At 38.5% G+C, this 19,303-nt stretch overlaps 3 protein-coding genes and 1 long non-coding RNA gene across 7 annotated transcripts; 3 read left to right on the top strand and 1 right to left on the bottom strand.

The window, feature by feature from the left end:
- Window positions 1-3,672: 3,672 nt before the first annotated feature.
- Window positions 3,673-7,979, top strand: LOC4335048 (bifunctional L-3-cyanoalanine synthase/cysteine synthase 2, mitochondrial). Its single transcript, XM_015780776.2, has 10 exons — window positions 3,673-3,916; window positions 4,150-4,259; window positions 5,432-5,489; window positions 5,808-6,071; window positions 6,338-6,475; window positions 6,546-6,597; window positions 6,726-6,805; window positions 7,229-7,288; window positions 7,508-7,588; window positions 7,680-7,979. Exons 1-10 carry the CDS (start codon window positions 3,725-3,727, stop codon window positions 7,776-7,778), a joined length of 1,134 nt encoding a protein of 377 aa, XP_015636262.1. The 5' UTR covers window positions 3,673-3,724; the 3' UTR covers window positions 7,779-7,979.
- On the bottom strand, window positions 7,818-12,695 carry LOC4335047 (uncharacterized). Of its 2 annotated transcripts, XR_001545516.3 has the most exons (5): window positions 12,448-12,695; window positions 12,287-12,362; window positions 12,005-12,170; window positions 10,268-10,562; window positions 7,818-9,831 (listed from the first exon to the last, which is right to left on the bottom strand). XR_001545516.3 is itself a non-coding variant. In XM_015780777.3 (4 exons), exons 1-4 carry the CDS (start codon window positions 12,590-12,592, stop codon window positions 10,455-10,457), a joined length of 495 nt encoding a protein of 164 aa, XP_015636263.1. In that variant the 5' UTR covers window positions 12,593-12,695; the 3' UTR covers window positions 9,937-10,454. The 2 variants fall into 2 exon arrangements, 1 of the variants encoding a protein (XP_015636263.1); XM_015780777.3 differs by lacking the exon at window positions 7,818-9,831 and having other exon boundaries at window positions 9,937-10,562.
- Window positions 8,432-12,588, top strand: LOC136355990 (uncharacterized). The gene is made up of 2 exons (XR_010740611.1): window positions 8,432-8,564; window positions 12,007-12,588. It is a non-coding gene; the product is annotated as an uncharacterized lncRNA (long non-coding RNA).
- A 2,802-nt stretch (window positions 12,696-15,497) lies between the features above and the next one.
- LOC4335046 (uncharacterized) lies at window positions 15,498-19,160 on the top strand. 3 transcript variants are annotated; one of them, XM_015778594.3, is made up of 5 exons: window positions 15,498-15,653; window positions 18,113-18,194; window positions 18,296-18,342; window positions 18,458-18,557; window positions 18,657-19,160. In XM_015778594.3, exons 4-5 carry the CDS (start codon window positions 18,475-18,477, stop codon window positions 18,784-18,786), a joined length of 213 nt encoding a protein of 70 aa, XP_015634080.1. In that variant the 5' UTR covers window positions 15,498-15,653; window positions 18,113-18,194; window positions 18,296-18,342; window positions 18,458-18,474; the 3' UTR covers window positions 18,787-19,160. The 3 variants fall into 3 exon arrangements, with proteins under 3 accessions (XP_015634080.1, XP_015634079.1, XP_015634078.1); XM_015778593.3 differs by lacking the exon at window positions 18,113-18,194; XM_015778592.3 differs by lacking the exons at window positions 18,113-18,194; window positions 18,296-18,342.
- Window positions 19,161-19,303: the final 143 nt, after the last annotated feature.

Below are 19,303 nucleotides of genomic sequence, written 5' to 3'. Positions count from 1 at the left end.
GCCGCCGGTCCATATTTTTCTATCCTCTTTTCACTTGATTATAGTGTGCAATGAACGAGGCCACGAACCTACCTACCTACCGCTGCTCAACGTTGGGCAGAGGCCAGATTCTTTCCATCTACCCTTTTTTTTTTCCGCATGCATATGTCTCCGGCAGTATGGAGGCCACACGCACAACGCAACACCCATGTGAGTTTTGATTAGTAAAGGGGGCTTCATTACAAAAGTTGTTAGCTTAATTAAGCAACATCAAAGAGCAAATATATTTATTTAAATATAGGGTGTGGTGAAGTAATTTTGATTTACTAATTACTAATACAACTTTGGGATGATATATGATTGGAGTGAATTGTAATTTAGGCATGTAAACATATTGGAATTAATGTTTAGTATTAAGTCAATAATGTAAATGAGATTTGAATGCTTTTGAGGCCACATTTATAGAACGTACGATGAGTGCTTATTTACCTCGATGCTACACGTTGGAGTAGAAAAAAGAGCTATAGTGAATGGAAATTTTCACACGATATTCCTTTGAAATTATAGGGAGCGAAGAAAATTTGCTACGTTTTTTTCTTAACTCCGTTCCTACAAACTAAATGGACAAATAGTATTGGTTATTCTTAGGATTGTAAGATTCTTGTTTCTATATTCTTATTATTTGTGAACCGAGATAATTACAAATATATATAGCAAGTAATAATAACTAAGAAAGATTCCAGCTGTGATTCGCCGCCACTCAAAACCAAATCAACAACGGCTCAATCATCAGCTACAGCTATCATGAATATAATTGGTCAGCATATTAGCAGCCGGACAGGAAGGATCCCCACGAGACAACCCAGTGTTCGCTACAACCTTTTAGAGTTTGTATAGAAATTGGTTTGATTCGAGCTGAAATTGAGAAAAAAATGTATTGCAATTTGCAAAGAAGCTTAACTTTTCTATAAAAAAAGAATTTTGTTTTGACTAAAGAAATATAGCAATTCATTTTTTAAAGAAAAAGAGAGTGTTTTAATGGTTCTTAGATAGACAAGGAAACATACACTTAATTTATGGTGTGCCGCCAATTATACCTTAAGCTCGGGAAACAATAAGTAGTCAAAAAATCATACCGTAAATTTAGTTCATGAAAACCCATAAAAACTCTCTGAAAAATATTGCTCCCTCGGTTTCTTTTTTATGGCGTTTATTCAACATCGTACATTTTATGATGAAGGGAGTATATTTAATTCCATAACCTCTACTAGCAAATGTATTTTTCCAAACACCTAGGTTTTATTTTTTTCGTGGTGAACAAAAAATCATGCTTTTACTGCTTGTAAAAATAGCGAGACACCTTATAAGTCTTAAGTCTAGTATATCATGTGAAAATCGATTTTTACATGTGGGGTATAAAGAGGTCTACCTTCAGAAATTAATATGTGTATTTTTCACGTATTGAACGTTAGTTCAAGTATATTTTCAAATATGTTTTTTTCAGTAGCGAACGCTATATTTTTCTTAGGTTCAATAACAAATGGATAAGGTCTAAGCTGATCTTTTTCATTTCCACCCACAAGATGCTTGACAAAAACAGTTGTGCAAGACTTTAAAAAAACAACACTGAAAAATAAAAGGCCAAAAAAGTAATTGATGAGTAAAACTTTTATGTCTATGTTAGAGATTTCAAAGTTAATGCTAAAAATAAAATACGATAAAAAAAATCAAATTTCACTCTAAATTTAGTATTCAAAATTTTAATTTTAGCTATTTCCGTGCGGTGGGAATCAGTTTTCGCGTGCGGATCTTCCACCCGTCTGGAACGAGGTGTCTGCGAAAATACGATTTTTCGTGTGGGTGACGCACCCGCACGCGAAAATAAAAAATCGAAACAAAAAAATCAAACCCTAATCCAGTGACCGCCGCCGCTGTCACCACCGTCGTCATCGCTGCCTTGCCCGAGGCTCGCCGCTGTCATCCCCGCGGTTGCCAGCGACGAATCCGGCCTCCCCGCAGTGACAGGCGATGAATCCGGCCTCCCCGCGGTGGCCGGCGATAGATCCAGCCTCCCCGCGGTCGCCGGCGACGAATCCGGCCTCCCCGCGGTGGCAGGCGACGGATCCGGCCTCCCCGCGGTGGCCGGCGAAGGATCCGGCCTCCCCGCGGTCACTGACGATGGATCCGGCCTCCCCATGGTGGCCGGCGACGGATCCGCTCCGCCACCACCACCCTAGCCGATATCGCCACCGCACTTGTCTATGCCGCCGCTGCCTCCGCCGCTCTAACCGATGCCGCCGCCCTAGCCGAGGCCGCCGCTGTTACCGGGGTTGGGAGATGGGAGGAGGAGGAGGAGGAGGAGGAAGAGGAGAGGTATAGGGAGTAGGAGATGGGAGGAGTGGGAGGAGTCGAGAGTGAGATGGGAGGAGAGGGAGATGGGAAGAGATGGGTGAGCGTGGGATAGGCGGTGATGGCGGGATTAAAAAGGTGTGTGGGCTATTTTCGTATGCGCCAGCGAAAATTGATTTTTCCGTGCGGTCATTTTAAAGAGCCGCACGTGAAAATGGAGCACGATTTTTGCATACGCAACCACTTACGATCCGTCTGCAATCTAAAATGAGTCCCGTCCAGAAAAATCGAAAATCATTCGTGTACTAGTGATTGAGCTCCAAATTATCATGGAATAGAGTTCTACGGTGTGTTTGAGAGGAAGAATTAGAGATTTCTTCTTCGTGCACGAAAAACAAACTAGCTAGCGTATTAGCGCATCATTAGGGCCCCTTTGAATCGCATGATTGAGAAAACATAGGATTTGGATAGGAATGCAAGTGTAAAACAGAGGATTGCAAAATACAGGAAAAACATAGGAATGACCGTTTGATTGAACTGTAGAAAAAACGCAGGAATTGGATGAGAGAGATACACTCAAAGGAAAGTTACCAAGAGGTTGAAACTCTTACTAAATTTCCTCCAAAATCTCTATAGGATTGTCCATTCCATAGGAATTTTAAAGGATTGGATAGGATTCAATCCTTTGTTTCAAAGGGATTTATAGGAAATTTTCCTATAGGATTGAAATCCTCTAAAATTCCTATGTTTTTCCTCCAATTCAAAGGGGCCCTTAATTAGAAATGAGCTAAAAAAATTAAAAGTGAATTAATATAATCTTTAAAGCAACTTTCCTATATACACTTATTAAAAAAATACATCATTTAACCGTTTGAAAAACGTACGCATGAAAATCGAGAGAATAGAAGTTAGGAAAGTGAAAAGAAAAAGAATACACCCTAAGGTTGCTTTCAGACCAGAAGAAAGATAAGAAAAGATCTTTGTTTTCCGTGAACACACCCTGGCGGTGTTTTAAAAAAACAAAAATTGTTTCAAAAAATCATATTAATTTATTTTTTAAGTTTATTAATCATGTGCTAATGACTCACCTTGTTTTGCATATCTTCCAGGTATTCTCTTTTTCTCTCCTCTCAAATACACTCTATATCTAATTTCGAAATCTTTAAAAGAATATATATATAACCCACCAAAATAACATGTCCACATCCAGTGACAGCAACACCCATTATAAATAAACAAAGCCACATAATATATTCTTTTAATATATCATCTCCTCTCTTCTGAATTCCGGGGCTTCCGGCGCCACATAATAAATAAACAAAGCCAGCCAGCAGCATCGCCAGTGAGCCACAGCACCGCCGGCAGTGACCAACAGCAACCAATCAGCAAATCAGCAATGGAGAGGGCTCTGATGAGCCTCATGAGGCGGCGCTCCCTCCTCCAGAGCGGCGGACGAGCACCGCCGGCGATGGCCGCCGCCGCCGGTGGCTCACCATTCTTCTCCACCCTGCAGCAAGCAGCCGCCGCAGACCCGGTCCAGTCGCCTGGCATCTTGCCAGGGCTCAAGATCAGGGACTCTGCGTCACAGGTGATTTAACTAATTACTAGTATTTCCTTCTTGCTTTTTTCTTTTAATTTAATCTTGTGATTGTTATCAAGAACAGATTTTTACCATCCATGCATGTTGTCCAGAAGGGAAAAAAATGATTTTCTTTTGCCCCCAAACACATTTTAGAAAATCTTGAATCAGTTGCATGTTCTGGCTTAGTACGGAGTAGTGTTTATTATTTTAATTTCGTTTTTTTTTCTATTTTATTCCAGCTGATTGGGAGGACACCCATGGTTTACCTGAACAAGGTCACTGAAGGATGTGGGGCCCGGATTGCTGCTAAGCTCGAGTTCTTGCAGCCGTCCTTCAGCGTCAAGGACAGGTGACTAATTAATTAGTAATTAAGTACCTGATGTATCTACTTTTGCCTTGATTACTACTTATCATTAGCACCAACTTCATTCACTGCTCATTTGGAATGATAACAATCATTGAACAGCTAATGTAATCGCCATGGCTTGCATGTCCTTTTCTCTCTGTCGTCTTGTAGCCATTTTTGTGATATTTTGATTGGGACCTGATATTTTTCAGTGGCTGGAATTATAAGTTTATCCTTAGATAGCATGTTGGGAAAGTAGCAAGGTTTCTTTCAGACAATAGTCAGGCTCGTGCTCTTGTCTGTCTGAAATATCTGAATGTGACAGATATACTGTGGACCTATGTTTGGTGAGGATTAAGTCCAGATTAGTGCCACTTTTTTATTGGACAAGTTCCATTTTGTAAGCTCTAGGTCTCCACCCGATGGAAAGGGGATGTATTCGTTCACTACTTTTACTTTGTCAGTTCGTCTAGACTAATTTAAACACATATTGCTTTAAGACCAAACTAAGGAAAGGGGATGTATTCGTTCACTACTTTTACTTTGTCAGTTCGTCTAGACTAATTTAAACACATATTGCTTTAAGACCAAACTAAGTACTCCTCCGTTTCAAATTATTTATCGTTCTAGATTTGTCATAAATCAAACAAACTTATGTTTGTTTCATTAGTTTTTAGAAGTCTGTAGATTAACATGTGAATTATATTATGACAGTATTTCTTATGGCAAATCTAAAAATGTAATTCTTACGATGTTAAACTATGTTTATAAAAATTGATGATAAAAATTAAAAAGTTTGATTTAAGACGATCATAGAACGAGGAATAATTTGAAAACAGAGGGAATATTTGAGGCTTTGACTCAAGGCCACACCATCTATCTATTTCACTTCCAGGATTTTAATATGGTCTGGCACAATATTATTGGTTCTGTAGAATAGTTGGTTACCATAGTTCATAGCCTTCTAAAATATGACAAATTACATGGTCTTAACTCTTAAGGATGATAGTATCAACAGTTATTCACCATAAAATCAGAATATGCACAGATGAAGGAAGAAAACGAGAAGCTGACTAATTATAAATATGAAAAAAAATTTCTTATGCATTAGCCACACATGGGTATATAAATTAATTACTGAGCTTGAATTTTGTTTTTGGTGTGGTGTAATGCAGACCAGCAATTTCAATGTTGGAAGATGCTGAAAAGAAGGGGTTGATCACCCCAGGTAAGGTCAGTGATCTAATTCTTTTGAACAACTAAACTCATTAAGTACAGAGATTGACCACTGAAATTAAGCTATACTAAGTAACAAATTTTTATCACAGTGCCATGTTTAAGTTAAATTCATATTTATGTACCATTAAAATTTTGAGAAAAATCTTTCACAGTGCTAGCATGGGCTGTTCAGTTCTTGACCTGGATAACTCAAGGGCATTTTGCTTCAGGAAAAACGGTTTAACATTGCTGTGAAACAAAATCAAACACACCTTCACCTGGATTTATGACATCTAAGTTCTAACCAAAAATGACAAATCTCCTGTCGAACAGACCACACTGATCGAGCCGACATCAGGGAACATGGGTATTGGCCTGGCATTCATGGCTGCTCTTAAAGGGTATGAACTCATACTCACAATGCCTTCATACACCAGCCTTGAGAGGAGGGTGACCATGAGGGCCTTCGGCGCAAAACTCGTCCTTACCGACCCAACAAAAGGTATGGGAGGCACGGTGAGGAAGGCCGCCGAGCTGTATGAGAACCATCCTAGCGCGTTCATGCTGCAGCAGTTTGAGAATCCTGCAAATGTCAAGGTAAAGTCTTCTATTCTTCAATGCAAAAAATCTGCACGCAGTAGTACTTGTTGTAATCTTTGATGAAATGCGAAATCTTGGTTTTGGTCAATCCTGCAAATTCTTGCTGTAAGATGATATATTATGTTTATAGACCAAGATTATATGCGTAAAGCTTCCCATGTGAGCGAATTAAAGCTCAATTCAGACATATAAGTTTCATATTCTGGAGTAAGTATGATACTTCAATTGCTATTGTTTCTGATTTGTGTTGATCAAAATTGAAGGTACACTATGAGACAACTGGTCCAGAAATCTGGGAGGATACACTTGGGCAGGTTGATATTTTTGTCATGGGAATCGGGAGCGGCGGCACCGTCACTGGTGTTGGCAAGTATCTTAAGGAGAAGAACCCCAATGCAAAGGTACTAAAACAAAAAAAAAAAAAACTCCAGATATATGTGTGAAATTAATGCCATTTGTGTGTGTATGCAGATCTATGGAGTTGAACCTGCTGAAGCAAATGTTTTGAATGGTGGCAAACCAGGTAAGATCTAGCTCTCAGGAAGATTTATCCCTTTTTTTTTAGATAATGAAGATTTATCCTTTTGTAGTAGGTAATTAATTACTTATCATTTCACTTGTCATAATGTTGTTCACTGAACCGAATTGCAGGTCCTCACCTCATCACTGGAAATGGAGTGGGATTTAAGCCGGAAATTTTGAATATGGATATAATGGAAAAGGTTATTGAGGTAAATGAATTTAGGTTCACTTCTTTTCTTAGTACATTATGAGAAAGATTCAGAGTTTTACTGGCTAGCACCACAAGTTGGCTTTCGAGACTCACCTCCTCCTTAATACCATCGATTACGAAAGGGCATGTAGCCTAGTGGTTACAGTGACCTGAGTAATACTCCAAGGTCCTAAGTTCAAATCTCCTATGGAGCGAATTTCAGATTGAGTTATTTCCGGGGCTAAGTTCCCTATTTCAATGGCCGTATATATCCGGTTGGATGTAGAGGCCAGGTAAAAAAAATACCCTTATCTTAAAAAAAAAATTAAAAAAAATAAAAAAAAAAACCATCGATTCCTTTCTTTCGTATCCAGCTTTTTTTTTTTTTACATTATACTATATAGGCAATACTAAGTTGCTAAGTAAAACTGGCATATGGTAGGTGAAAGGTGAGGATGCTGTTAAGATGGCTCGAGAATTGGCACTGAAGGAGGGTCTTCTGGTAAGTGTCAGAATATATTTGTTTCTTGTTGTTCAGTCAATGCTAAATGTCAGTAATGTCAGAAAATAAAACATCATGCAATAAAAAAATCGATATTCAAAATATAGAAGATTTTTCTTAGCTCTGCAAGAATGTTGGTTAATGTGGAATTGAATGGCGATGCACAATTGCACTCAATTAACTGTTACTGAAATCTATAACTTTTTTTTTTCGTTGCAGGTTGGAATATCATCAGGAGCTAACACAGTTGCTGCTCTTGAACTAGCAAAGAAGCCAGAAAACAAAGGGAAGCTCATTGTGGTATGTCACACATATCCTATTTGTGCACCATTAATTGCAAAGTTAACATGAATAAATTTCAGAAAACCAGCCAATGCGACTTTTTTTTCAGACTGTTCTTCCGAGTTTAGGGGAGAGATACCTGTCATCTGCATTGTTTGAGGAATTGAGAGCGGAGGCTGAGGCCATGCAGCCAGTGCCAGTGGACTAACTTGGATAATCAACCTAGGCATTGAGTATTTGATGAACGAAATTGCTATACTCTAAATAAATTTTCAATTTGTACTTTAATTCCCCATTACAAATTATGTATCTTCAGATTGTGCTGTCACTGAACTATATAGATGGACTCTCTCTATGTAATTCCACATTTATCAGAATAACCTATGATCTCCCTCTCCTTTCTTTTTAAGTTCGAGTTTCTATTTTCCAATTTTAATGGAACAGGTTAAAAATGTAACAAAGATATCCATCTAACTATCTGCAACTCTTCGGCCCCCAAAAAATACAGAACTCAAAAAGGAGATGATAACTATGAGGATATCAACTTGGACATGATAGTCATTGAGCATCCTGATTATGCCAATAGTGTAGCACCATTTGGAGATTGGAGAGGGAGTAAGCCATGCTAATGTGGCCAATGAACAAGTGTTGAGTGCCGTAGCGATTCTGATGAACAGGGTCGATTCGTTGCATCTGCATGACAATTCTTCCATCACCAATGTCAATCCTAAACACATGTTGCTGTCAGGAGATAGAAGAAGTTAGATGGCTTCGTCTAAAGTGGTGCTGCATTGATAGATGTCACAAGTTGGACACTGTCTTTGTCACCGATCATGCTTACTAGCGCTTTAGATCACTGGAGGCATTTTCAGCAGCTGAGCTCATGATGGCTACTTGTGTTTGGAGCAGAGGAAGGATGAACACAGCTGAGCACATAATTTCCTTTGCAAAACTGGGGAGCATACACCTGGGAGATGTTTGCCCATTTGTGAAGGTACACCTGAATATATAGCCCAACATTCTCTGTTGTTTTTCTCCTTAGTTCCATGTATGCATAGTCCACAATATCATCTGCAAATAAGTACTATCTATATGTAGTATCCACCTGCAGCACCTCTGCTAATGGCTAGTTAAAATGCAACTAATTAAAAATGAATCATATCGGGGCTTATAGTAAATTGTTATTATATCTCTATGGCAATTGTTTAGTTGTGTTCCTTGATATGATCCACTAATCACGTGATCACCTCTGTAGATTTCCAGAACTCCATGGTGTGAGACTATTTAGTTCCAAAAGACTGGAGAATGGAGATAAATTATATACGTGATTGATGCGGCATCCTGCTAATGCCGCAACAAATGTTTCTAAGGATGCACTTGCATAGCCTTTGAACAGAAAACAACTTTAGTGATTCAGTTAATTGGAACTTAATTGTTTGAGGATATGGTGATGTCCCTCTCTGACATTTCTACTGCAAGTAAAAGGGGTGTGAAATGCTATGATACAACCTGGACCAAATTACCTGCTCAATGAAACCCATTGTTATGTCTAAGCCAAAAAGAAAGCAGAAATCTACAATTAAAGGCACACTATAGGCCGTGAATTAAATAGGTTAAATTTTATAAAGCAAGCATTCATCACTGAACAGAAGCAAAAATATTTACCGTGATATCATATATAGAACAAAGTCGACGGGAATAGTATATCCACCTTTTTTATATCATATTCTTGAAGAAGCCTTTAAAGCATTGGCTACTTGTTAAAGATAACTACAGAACACGTACAGAGATATCTATAAGGTGAACAATGAAACCAAAGTCTTAGGTTACAAGGCAGAAAAGAATGCATCTATTGAACAGCACGACACTCGTATAGAATTTCGATATGTTAGGAAATGTAGACAAATCTAGATTGCTTGGAGAACACTTGCCAACTCATATAAAGAAGGAAAATTAAAGCTGCAGATCCAGGCTTTTCAGTCTGCAAATTTTACCCTAGTCATGATATAGGCAAAGATTCTCATTTTATTTCCTTTCTATGAATGGGATAAAACTTATAATATTTTATAAGCACTATAAAGTTTGACTTTAGTTCGATTGATAATAGCTCGCTTAGTTTAATTTCAAAAAGAATTTGAAGGTTTTTTAAGGGCTGGATGAAACAATTATGGTTTTCTTTTAACAAAAGAGAAGAATTGTATAATTACCTGAGAACCTGGTAAGTCCAATTAAAAATTCCAACAACATGACGATCTGCAGGGCTGGAAAAGAAAGATGATCCCACAATTATTTTAAAGAATCCCTAATAACAAAATACATAATTTTCTGGCCTAAATAAAGCCGAGTTAGTAAAGAAGCAAAACTGATGCCTTGAAGTCAGAATGAAGTAAAGCAACACCAAAGAAAGCACATTACATCATGGTGCGAGAGAGAGAATTTGATTTGGAATTTGTTCCAGTTCATTCCTGCTTTAGTAAGCAGGTGTCATGTGTGTTTTGCTAAGTGAAGGTGATTGAAAAATTGCTACAGTGCTCATTTTAAATAGCAATACTTGTTTCTGCTTTCCAACCGCAACAGGTGACAGATCATAATAAATTTGAACTGAAGATGTCAATGATTCCTCTCTCCAATGAAATTTGCAATATTTCAGCATTGCATCGTTCATATCTAAGGGCTGCAAGAAGCAAAACTTCTAACCATGCATTCTGCAACGAACTCTGGAAGGAGAATCAACTTCAGTGCCATTAGGAATGAAATTCCCAATGACCATGACATTCTTACTTCACTGTCTTTGATAGTACAATTAATCTTGAGGCTTCTGAACCTGTATCCTACTCCAGTTGGGGAAAAACTGTATTAGCCAACCTAACAAGAGATTCAAAAGTCATCGCTGCATTACTCTTCCTTCTGGCATCTTTCTCTCAACTGGGCCAATTCTATTTGGTGGCCAGACTATGTGTGTGACCCTCCCCTGCATCAGACCGAGAGGAATCTGCAGATTACAAAACCCAAGATGTTCAGTACCAAAAGAAAAGATGCCAATAAATTTATTTTGCTGTAGTGCAACCCAACTACTAGTATTTAACATCAAGAAAGTTGAGTGCTACCAGTAGTTTCTGGTAATTCCATTACAGGGGGAAGCAAAACCAGCAAATGGTTAAACAGCACAAAATCAAGAGGCCTTGATACATATCCTGTCTATCTGACTTCACATTTGGATTTAAGGCTCAATTAAAGCAATACTAACAGACGATGTGCAAGAAAAAAAATGTTACTATTAGAAAGCATAGACAGCATATGGTAACGTTCAAATCATATGGCAATACGATTCTTGCATTATAATGATATATAAAACGAAAAGAAATCAGTATTATGGATAACAAATTTTAAACTGCAGGTCGACTGCGGTTTATCAATGCTGTCATTGAGTACATGAACACGATAACATACATAAACATAATAGGCCAGATGATACTACCTCCGTCCCAAAATATGGGCAAAATCCCTTATATTTTAGGATGGATGCAGTTTCTTTTTCTGAATTAGTGTTGTCGATGAGCAGGACAGTCCTGACCAAACAGCCCAGGTTTTTTCTTAATGATTTACTCACTGTGTAGACTTTGGTGATTACAGAGTTACAGTACGTAGTAATTTCCATAAAAAATGTTAACATGCTTCTTCTAATTAGGCCTAACTAGAGCCTTCAGAAAAAGTAATATGTGTAGGTAGTATTTTACTAGTCTATAATAAGGCCAACTCAGTTTACAAGCTATTTGAAAATCGAAGGAATTATTGAAGAATTATACTCTTTCCTTGTCCTTTAAGCTTATATTATTTAAAGTAGGCATTATGTCTTCTCAGTCTATTTTTTTACAAAAAAGTAATTCTGGCTGTCAACCTGGAACCATTAATCTATATAAATCATTGTCCCATTCCCCATGTATATAAGTTGAAACTACAATACACAAGGACGCGCAAAGGCATAACAATGCTTTGGAATGCTCTGATTTATAATACACAGGGATTTGACTTGTTCATATCCAGTGCAAAACACACCAAGTAGGTAAACAGCAGCCAAGTCGGAGAAGCTTTTCATCTTGTATAGGAGTCTATGGTGATGAACTGAGCTATTATCTATTATTATAGAACCAATACCCACTAGCAGCACCCTAAATGCGCCATCGAAATTTTGCGACCGAAGCTATTAGCCGGTAATCTTTTAAACATCCCCGCAGATCCACTTAAGTAGCCATACATATCGGCAACAAGTGCACACCACAGCTAAAGCAATGCCAGCAGCATTGGTTTATACACAGTTGTTACAACACATATCCTTTTCATGACATTTGAAGCTTTAAACAGTGCCTAAGTAAGGTAGCGCAAAATCAGTAACTAATTTTTTTTGCATGTAATGTAAGCAATATAATCTCTTACAGGGCCATAGCTTCGCGAGTCCCAGCTGACGTCAGGATTATCCCCTTCCACCCAGCAGTGCCCCACGGGTATCTGCCGGATCTCCTGAGCCGCCGGCACCTGGATCCAGTCGCCGGGCAACGCGATCAACCTCTTCACCAACAAGCTCCGGTGCTCCGTCGGCGACCTATCAGAAAAAAATCACACAAAACAATTCAAGATCCAGAAAAAGAACAAACAAACCATCCCCAAGAACTCACTCGGGGGTGACAGCGGGCGGCAGCGGCAGAGGCGAGAGCTCACCGGAAGACGACGACGTCGCCGCGGGACAATCCGTAGCGGGCGTCGAGGCAGAGCCGGCTCACCAGCGCGCGGTCACCTGCGACGCGAGCAAAACGCGGCCAAGTGAAGCGCGCGCGCCGAAGCTCTAGGTGGCGGGGGGAGATTCTTGGGGTTGGGGTTACCTTGTTGGGACTCCAAGGTGGGGTTCATGGAGGTGCCACGCACGGTGATGACGGAGGCGTACCGGTCGTTGACGGTGACGACGACGAGGGTTCCGGCGACGCAGTTCCTCAGGAACGACCGGAGGAGGGGCCATGGCCCTGCCATGGCCGAGGAGGAGGAGGAGGAGTGGGTCGTGTGCCTACCAGCCCGATGATGGCGCCACCACCTTCGATTCTGCGACGGCGGCGGCGCGGCGGCTCAGAGTGGCGAGCTTGCGGCGGCGCGTTTTGGCGTATATTTTTACTGGTTTGTGATGTGCAAAGAAAGAAACCTAGGAGTAATTTGTTTCACTTGCCTTCTGTTTAAATTTTCGATTGAGTCAATTTCACAGATATATAAAGGATAGTTTGTTCAAATTATCGCAAAATATTATATTATGAAATTATAGCTTTAGCATTCAATTTATCATAAAACAATATATTTGCGGTCATGTATTATAAAATATGTATTTTCGTGATAATTTTAATGTTAAATCTCTGGTGCACCAATACGTTTTTTAATACTTAGGTCAAAATACATGTAGTTTTACGGGAAATTTACAATTTTATGTAACCTCTTCTACTTGTGTAGTTATTGTTTGTGTTACATAAAAATTGCTTCCTTTGTTCCAGGTTGACATTTTCACTTTGGTTAAAATCAAGTTACTTTAAGTTTGACTAACTTTGTAGACAAATATAGTAATATTTATAATACTAAATTAGTTTCATTAAATCAATTATTAAATATATTTTCATAATAAATTTGTCTTGGGTTGAAAATGTTATTATTTTTTCTACAAACTTAGTCAAACTTGAAGTAGTTTGACTTTGACCAAAGTCAAAACGTCTTATAACCTAAAACAGAGGTACTACTATTATTTGATATGGATAAAGACCAACAGATGATCTAATTTAGAGCGGGCAATATAAACAACTAGATGGGTTGATAGATAATCTAATTTAGAGGAGACGGTATAAACAACTGGATGATTTTGCCTCCTCCTGGTTGGTTGACCAGTTTTTATAAGCTTTTATGTTGTATACCATTGAAAAAATACATGTTTCATCACTTCTTTAGCATCATAATGTATTTGGTATTATGCTTCCTCCTAATACATGCAACTTACACATTACACATTTAGATTCTTCATGGCAACTTTCTGCCATTTCGACAAATTGTATATTTATATGGTTATTAACATGATTCTTTTGAAAGCAGGTTTTGTACCGTGGCGTTCAAACTTGTTAGAAATAGGAACACGGGCTTCCAAGACAATAAGCAAACAAAACCATATGAATATATAAAAGTTTAGTGTGACAAATGACACCGCCTATATGTAACTTGTTTTATTATGACCTATTTACATGGTGAGGCATAATAGTACTATTGTCATAAAAAAGGAAAAGCAAATATGTACACAGATAAAATAAGCCAGCTGACCACATGATCACAAATTGGAATGAGCACATTAGGCTTGCCATCAAGTTGATTTCAACCTGTCCAATCTAAAAATGATCTGAAAAATGAGCTGACAATATATAACTTCACTCACAACAAGTTTATATCCTTGTTAGGTGAATTCAAAATCAGTAAAAAGTGGTATTGTGACCATAAAGTCAGTTTTGAGCTTCTGGATCTCCTCCTTTAAAGCAGCGCTATCATTACACTTACCAACTAGTAAGATAACAAGCATCCTCTCATCATAAATGAGCTTTCATTATTGTGATACGTTCACCAAAATTATTGTAATTGTGTCACCCAAGTGTGATAGAAGAAAGTATAAACAAAAATTTGGTGCCCTAAGATTCAATGGACCCATACCCTATATGTTGCTTAAGAGATCTCAAGAGGCTGAATATTTGAATAACATGGATAACAATATAGAAAAGTTATACAAGCATAGCACAAACCTATCGGCTAATAGATAACTCAACTCTTTTTTTTAAGACAACCTAGCTCTTTAATTGTGCCACGGAAAAAATAGGATAAGCTACAGTTTAGGCTAGGTGCTCTTACTAAGTTTTCACATTGGATCATCCTTCAACCATTCTTTTCACCTAACAAAAGCTAACTTTACCTTTTGTTTAAACATGGACTACTCGCATTCCATCCATTCGCCTCCATCACCAAGTCCGATGACTCCACCTCCAAATCTAGTGACTATGCCGCCGCTCCATACACTAGTTCTCTTTCTTCTTTCCCGGACCTAGGGGAACCGCTGGCTTCCAGCAAGGAGGAGCTCGGATCCAACCTCCCCTCTCTTTAGTAGGGCGGCTCCTGTCTCCCGAGTCCTCCCTAGCTCGATGCCACCAGCCTCGACGATGACCATGGGAGGAGACACATCGGTGGCTAAGGGTCCGACTGTGCGTGCAAAGGCGAGGAGGAGGAATGGCGGTGGCTCATAGAGAAGGAGCAGGGAGGGCGGTGCATGGAGAAGAGGAGCGGCAACTAGCGGATGCTAACGGCGTCCTTGGTGGCACACCACATCCAAAGTGTAAAAAATATATAATATGTCTGGATTTAAGCGAAAAATTTAAGATAATGCTTGTAGTTGATAATTGGGTAATAATAAACTAATAATAGCGTCACCAACATGTATTTTACTTAAAGAATAAAAGTAAATTTCATCAAATATCATTTATTATGATTCAAGCTACATAATATATATATATTTTTGGCATGTGGCATATAAACCTAGGTATTATGATCAAAAAGTTTCATAAACCACACCATTAATTATTTTGACATACTCTTATATCAAAATAGAAAAAAAAGTACATTTATACGGCTGAAAAAAAGCTTATAGATGTTAGATGTGATTATAAAACTCAAAAGTATGTAATTAAAGTAAAAAAATATGAATAATATGGTTTTGTGAAATATTAGTATCATAATACCTATGATTATGCGTCCCGTGCCAAAGTTTCTATGATTTTACATGAAACTACGACCATAACCCGGTGAAATTTTACTAAATTGAAAAAAAAAGGAGATGGAGTTCTAAAATCATTGTGCATCTTCATTCTCCCCCGTCCCCTGCGTCAGGGGAAAAAGAGAACAAAAAAAAAAACAACACAAAACAAAAACTCCCGTCTCGTCTCCGCTCCTTGCGCCTGCGCCGATCTCCGTCTCGCGAGCAGAATCCAGAGCAAGGGGAAGCCGCCGTCGTCCGTCCTGCTGCATCCTGGTGAGCATCCACATCCCCTTCCTCATTCATCTCTCGAATTTGCCTGCGCGCGTTAACCCTAGCTTCTCCTCTTCTAGATCTGTGGAACCAAAGCTTTTCTCTTCATTTCAGAGCCTTAACCTTAGTTAATACAAGTAACACTTTGTTTCTTTTTTTTTTGTCCCCGAAAAGAAGTTTGGGAGTTCGACTGAATTGAGCCCCCCATCTCCCAACTTGGATTGGATCCGCCCCCTGCAAAAGTGCAAAGCAATACTTGTCAAAATACACCAGAACACACACTGCAGATTATGCTATTGTGATAACAGTGGGGGCAATTAGGCAATAACTAATACTACTAAGAATTAAGAAAGTTAGAAGCATAGTTAGTGTTATCAAAAAGAAAAACTTTTTATATGAAAAACGAGGGAGTAGAATAGGGGTTACATATTCAAACCGTAATAATTGATTGCTTCTTTCAGTCATTGGATAGAAACCAGGTTTGATCTTTTGAGTCACCTTCTTTCATTTCTAATTGCATGTGTGCTGTTGCCTCTGTTGTTACCTGAAGAGATTCTCATGCGCTTAAATGCGCCCCAACCTAATGAGCTGTTTAATGTGAGTGCGAGATAGACATTATAACGTATCGATAAGTGCATTTGTTCATCTATGCACATCACTGAGTTTCCTGTCAGGAGCTTTCTCATATCCAAGCTCTCACATGTGGCATAACTACTAGCTTGCTAAGTTCTGGGTCTGATTGTGAACTGGAGTAGTTTTGGTTACAGTTTATTTTGTTTTTGAAGCTCTAATTTTCATATGAAGCGATGAAAGCGGCTTAGATTGTTTCCAACTGATTAAACCTTTTTCCAAGTACTAAATCTATAGGCTTGGATATTTATCAGATTGTTACACTAGGAATAGTTATGGTTGTTTTTGTTGGAAATGGCTTCAGCTTCAGTTATACAGCTGAGCCAGCCCATTGCCCCACTATACAAGAATGCATATGTCTCTTCATGTTCTACTATTCTAGAAGCGGGGAGGCCTGGCCAGTGCCTCCTGTTGCTTGGTGTCCATGCTATCACTCTGCCTACTGGGGTTTTCAGGTGGCCCACCTAATATTAATCTTGCATTCCTGCTGCCTTGCTCCTGGTCATCCTGCCTGTCATTTACTCATCAAGCCACCCATCTATAGATTGTACACGTGGGCGAGATCATTGTTCCTCAGACCTCATTAATAAGGCCGCGCTATACATTTTCCCAATTATATGATTGATGGTGATTCTGAAACATGTTTTAACAAACATATATATTCTTCTTATAACTTGCACATGTAGATACTTGGTTAAATTTTCTATATGAAAAATGATATGAGGAGAGTCATTCCTTTCAATATAGATAAGGATATAGGATAATCTTCAGATCTTGGTTGTTATATTGTGAGAATCTTTTGAGCTTACCAATTGATAGGTCTTGAGAACAAGTGCTAATCTCCTTGGACCTTGGCCTTTCATAATTTTAGATGTCCTTTTCTATCTTTCTGTGAAAAATTTCTCATTTGCTTGGTGAGATTGACCCTTCTTAATAATCTTGACTTCTCGAGTACTCACCCTATTTTTTTTTGTGCACGTGGCAAGTGAGATATATCATGTAGTCGATAAATTCCTTGTCATCAATATGGACCATTGAGTTCCTTTGATGCCATATGAGTTTCATGCTCATATGCAACATCTCTGCCCACTGTTTTCCCTGTGGTTCTGATGTGTACATCAATGTCATTAACAGTATCCCTTGTCATTGCACAGTTATTGCTCCATTCTTGAACCTTGCAGTTTAACAAAATTTCCATGTATTCTTCTTAGGAGTTCTTCATCTGTCCTCAAAATGGTTGAATTGAAATTTGTTGCAGTAATTGACAATTTCATGCTTCCTTTTAAAGTATCTAGGTCTATATGAGCATCTTATCAATTGCTAAGGGCCAACTCCCCTTTTTTTTATTATATTTTTCATTGCAAAAAACTTCTCTTTATTTTTTAGGGAGCTATCTTTCGTTGTCTCTTGAATTTCATTGACTAAAGTACATCTCCTTACCTTTTCCATATGTGATATTGCAAAAAATGCAGTGTGTGGAGATGTGACCCTGTTACACCCTAGGGTTAGCTTTCTCAAGTCATAAAAGCGCACATGTAGTGGCCCTTGTTGAATTCTATCATTCTGGTCAATGTTTAATTGTAGAATCCAATGTTGAGATATATATGTGTGCACATAACATTTGGTTATACCTATGTAGTTTTTGATTCGCTAGCAAATTACTAATGTAGTAAGAATATTATTATGATTTTCTGGTTGAAGTGCGTAGATAAGAATATTATTATGATTTTCTGGCTGAAGTGCGTAGATGTACACTGTACTGAGGGTCGAAGTTTGAGTTTGTTATTATGTAAAATTTCCATCTGTAAATACTTTTTTGTCCTTCGCGACAGGAACTTAAACATTAAATAGCAACCATTCACTCACATAAACACAACACAAAGACATCATGCAAAGAAAGCAATGAAAATCAGGGTAAGCCATATAAAACAATTCAGTATAGCACTATCATGATAGAACATGGTTTGAAGTATTGTTCAGTGAATAAAGAACTAAGTATGTGATCTTTTGTACAGGAATTACTTGCGAATGGATGGCATAGATATAGTATTTTCACTGCTAGGTTGAACATCTCAGTCAGAGCATGATTATCTAGTGCACCCATGCTTTTCATATGCTGTCCAAAATTGCAAATTTTCTCCCGGTATCCTGAAGTACTCTTTTCCTTTCTTTTATAGGTTTTTGAGTCAAGCACATGTCCAAGGCACGGAACGTTTTAGTTGCCACTGGTTTGTTGGCCTTTGCTGGTGCTGGCTTAGCATTTCCATTCTATTTTGTGTAAGTCTGAACTGTTCATCTTTCTTGTGCTTCTCAGCATGGAGAGAAAGTATTATGCATTTGCCTTACTTTTTTCTTATCTTCTGTGATTTACTTCAGGAAATCAAAGAACAAACCCATCATTGATTCATCAAAGCCTCTACCTCCACAGGCTACATTTCGAGGACCATATGTGAATACTGGATCGCGGGACATTGGACCTGATTATACCGACTACCCCAAGAAGTGATCTATCTATCCAAAAATCAGAGGGACTCTTCTTGGACAGATGATATTGTTAGATTATTGGGACCTATAACTTTGAAGTTGTACTGACATTGTTATGTGTACTGTAGTCAAGGATTGGGCTTCCAGACTTTTGAATGTTCATGCACCCACCCAAGCAGCGCAAAACCAGCAGTGAATAATTATTTCCAGTTGGGACTGTCTTGTCCTGTGCAAGTGCTCTTATGGAGTTTCAAGAATAATTTTAGCACATAGGTTTACTATATATTATCTTTTGTTAGTTCATGGAATTTATTTTAGGGATGTCTAGTGTAGGTGATGCTACGTTTGCGACACCATTACAGTTTCAAACAAAGTGCTGGTTTTCATTTTCTTTTATACTGTGCTAGTATTGATGCTAACATTAGTGAGCCCAGTGATACAAAGATGAGTTGGGAATTTCAAGAAGCAAAGTTCACAGTTGAAAGAATGCATGTAATCTCTCTCTCTCTCTCTCTCTCTCTCTCTCTCTCTCTCTTTTT

This window comes from Oryza sativa, chromosome 4 (assembly GCF_034140825.1).
Source record: "Oryza sativa Japonica Group chromosome 4, ASM3414082v1".
Lineage (NCBI taxonomy): Eukaryota > Viridiplantae > Streptophyta > Magnoliopsida > Poales > Poaceae > Oryza > Oryza sativa.
Note: the sequence above shows the minus strand (reverse complement) of the source record. Positions and strands in the feature narration are given on the sequence as shown.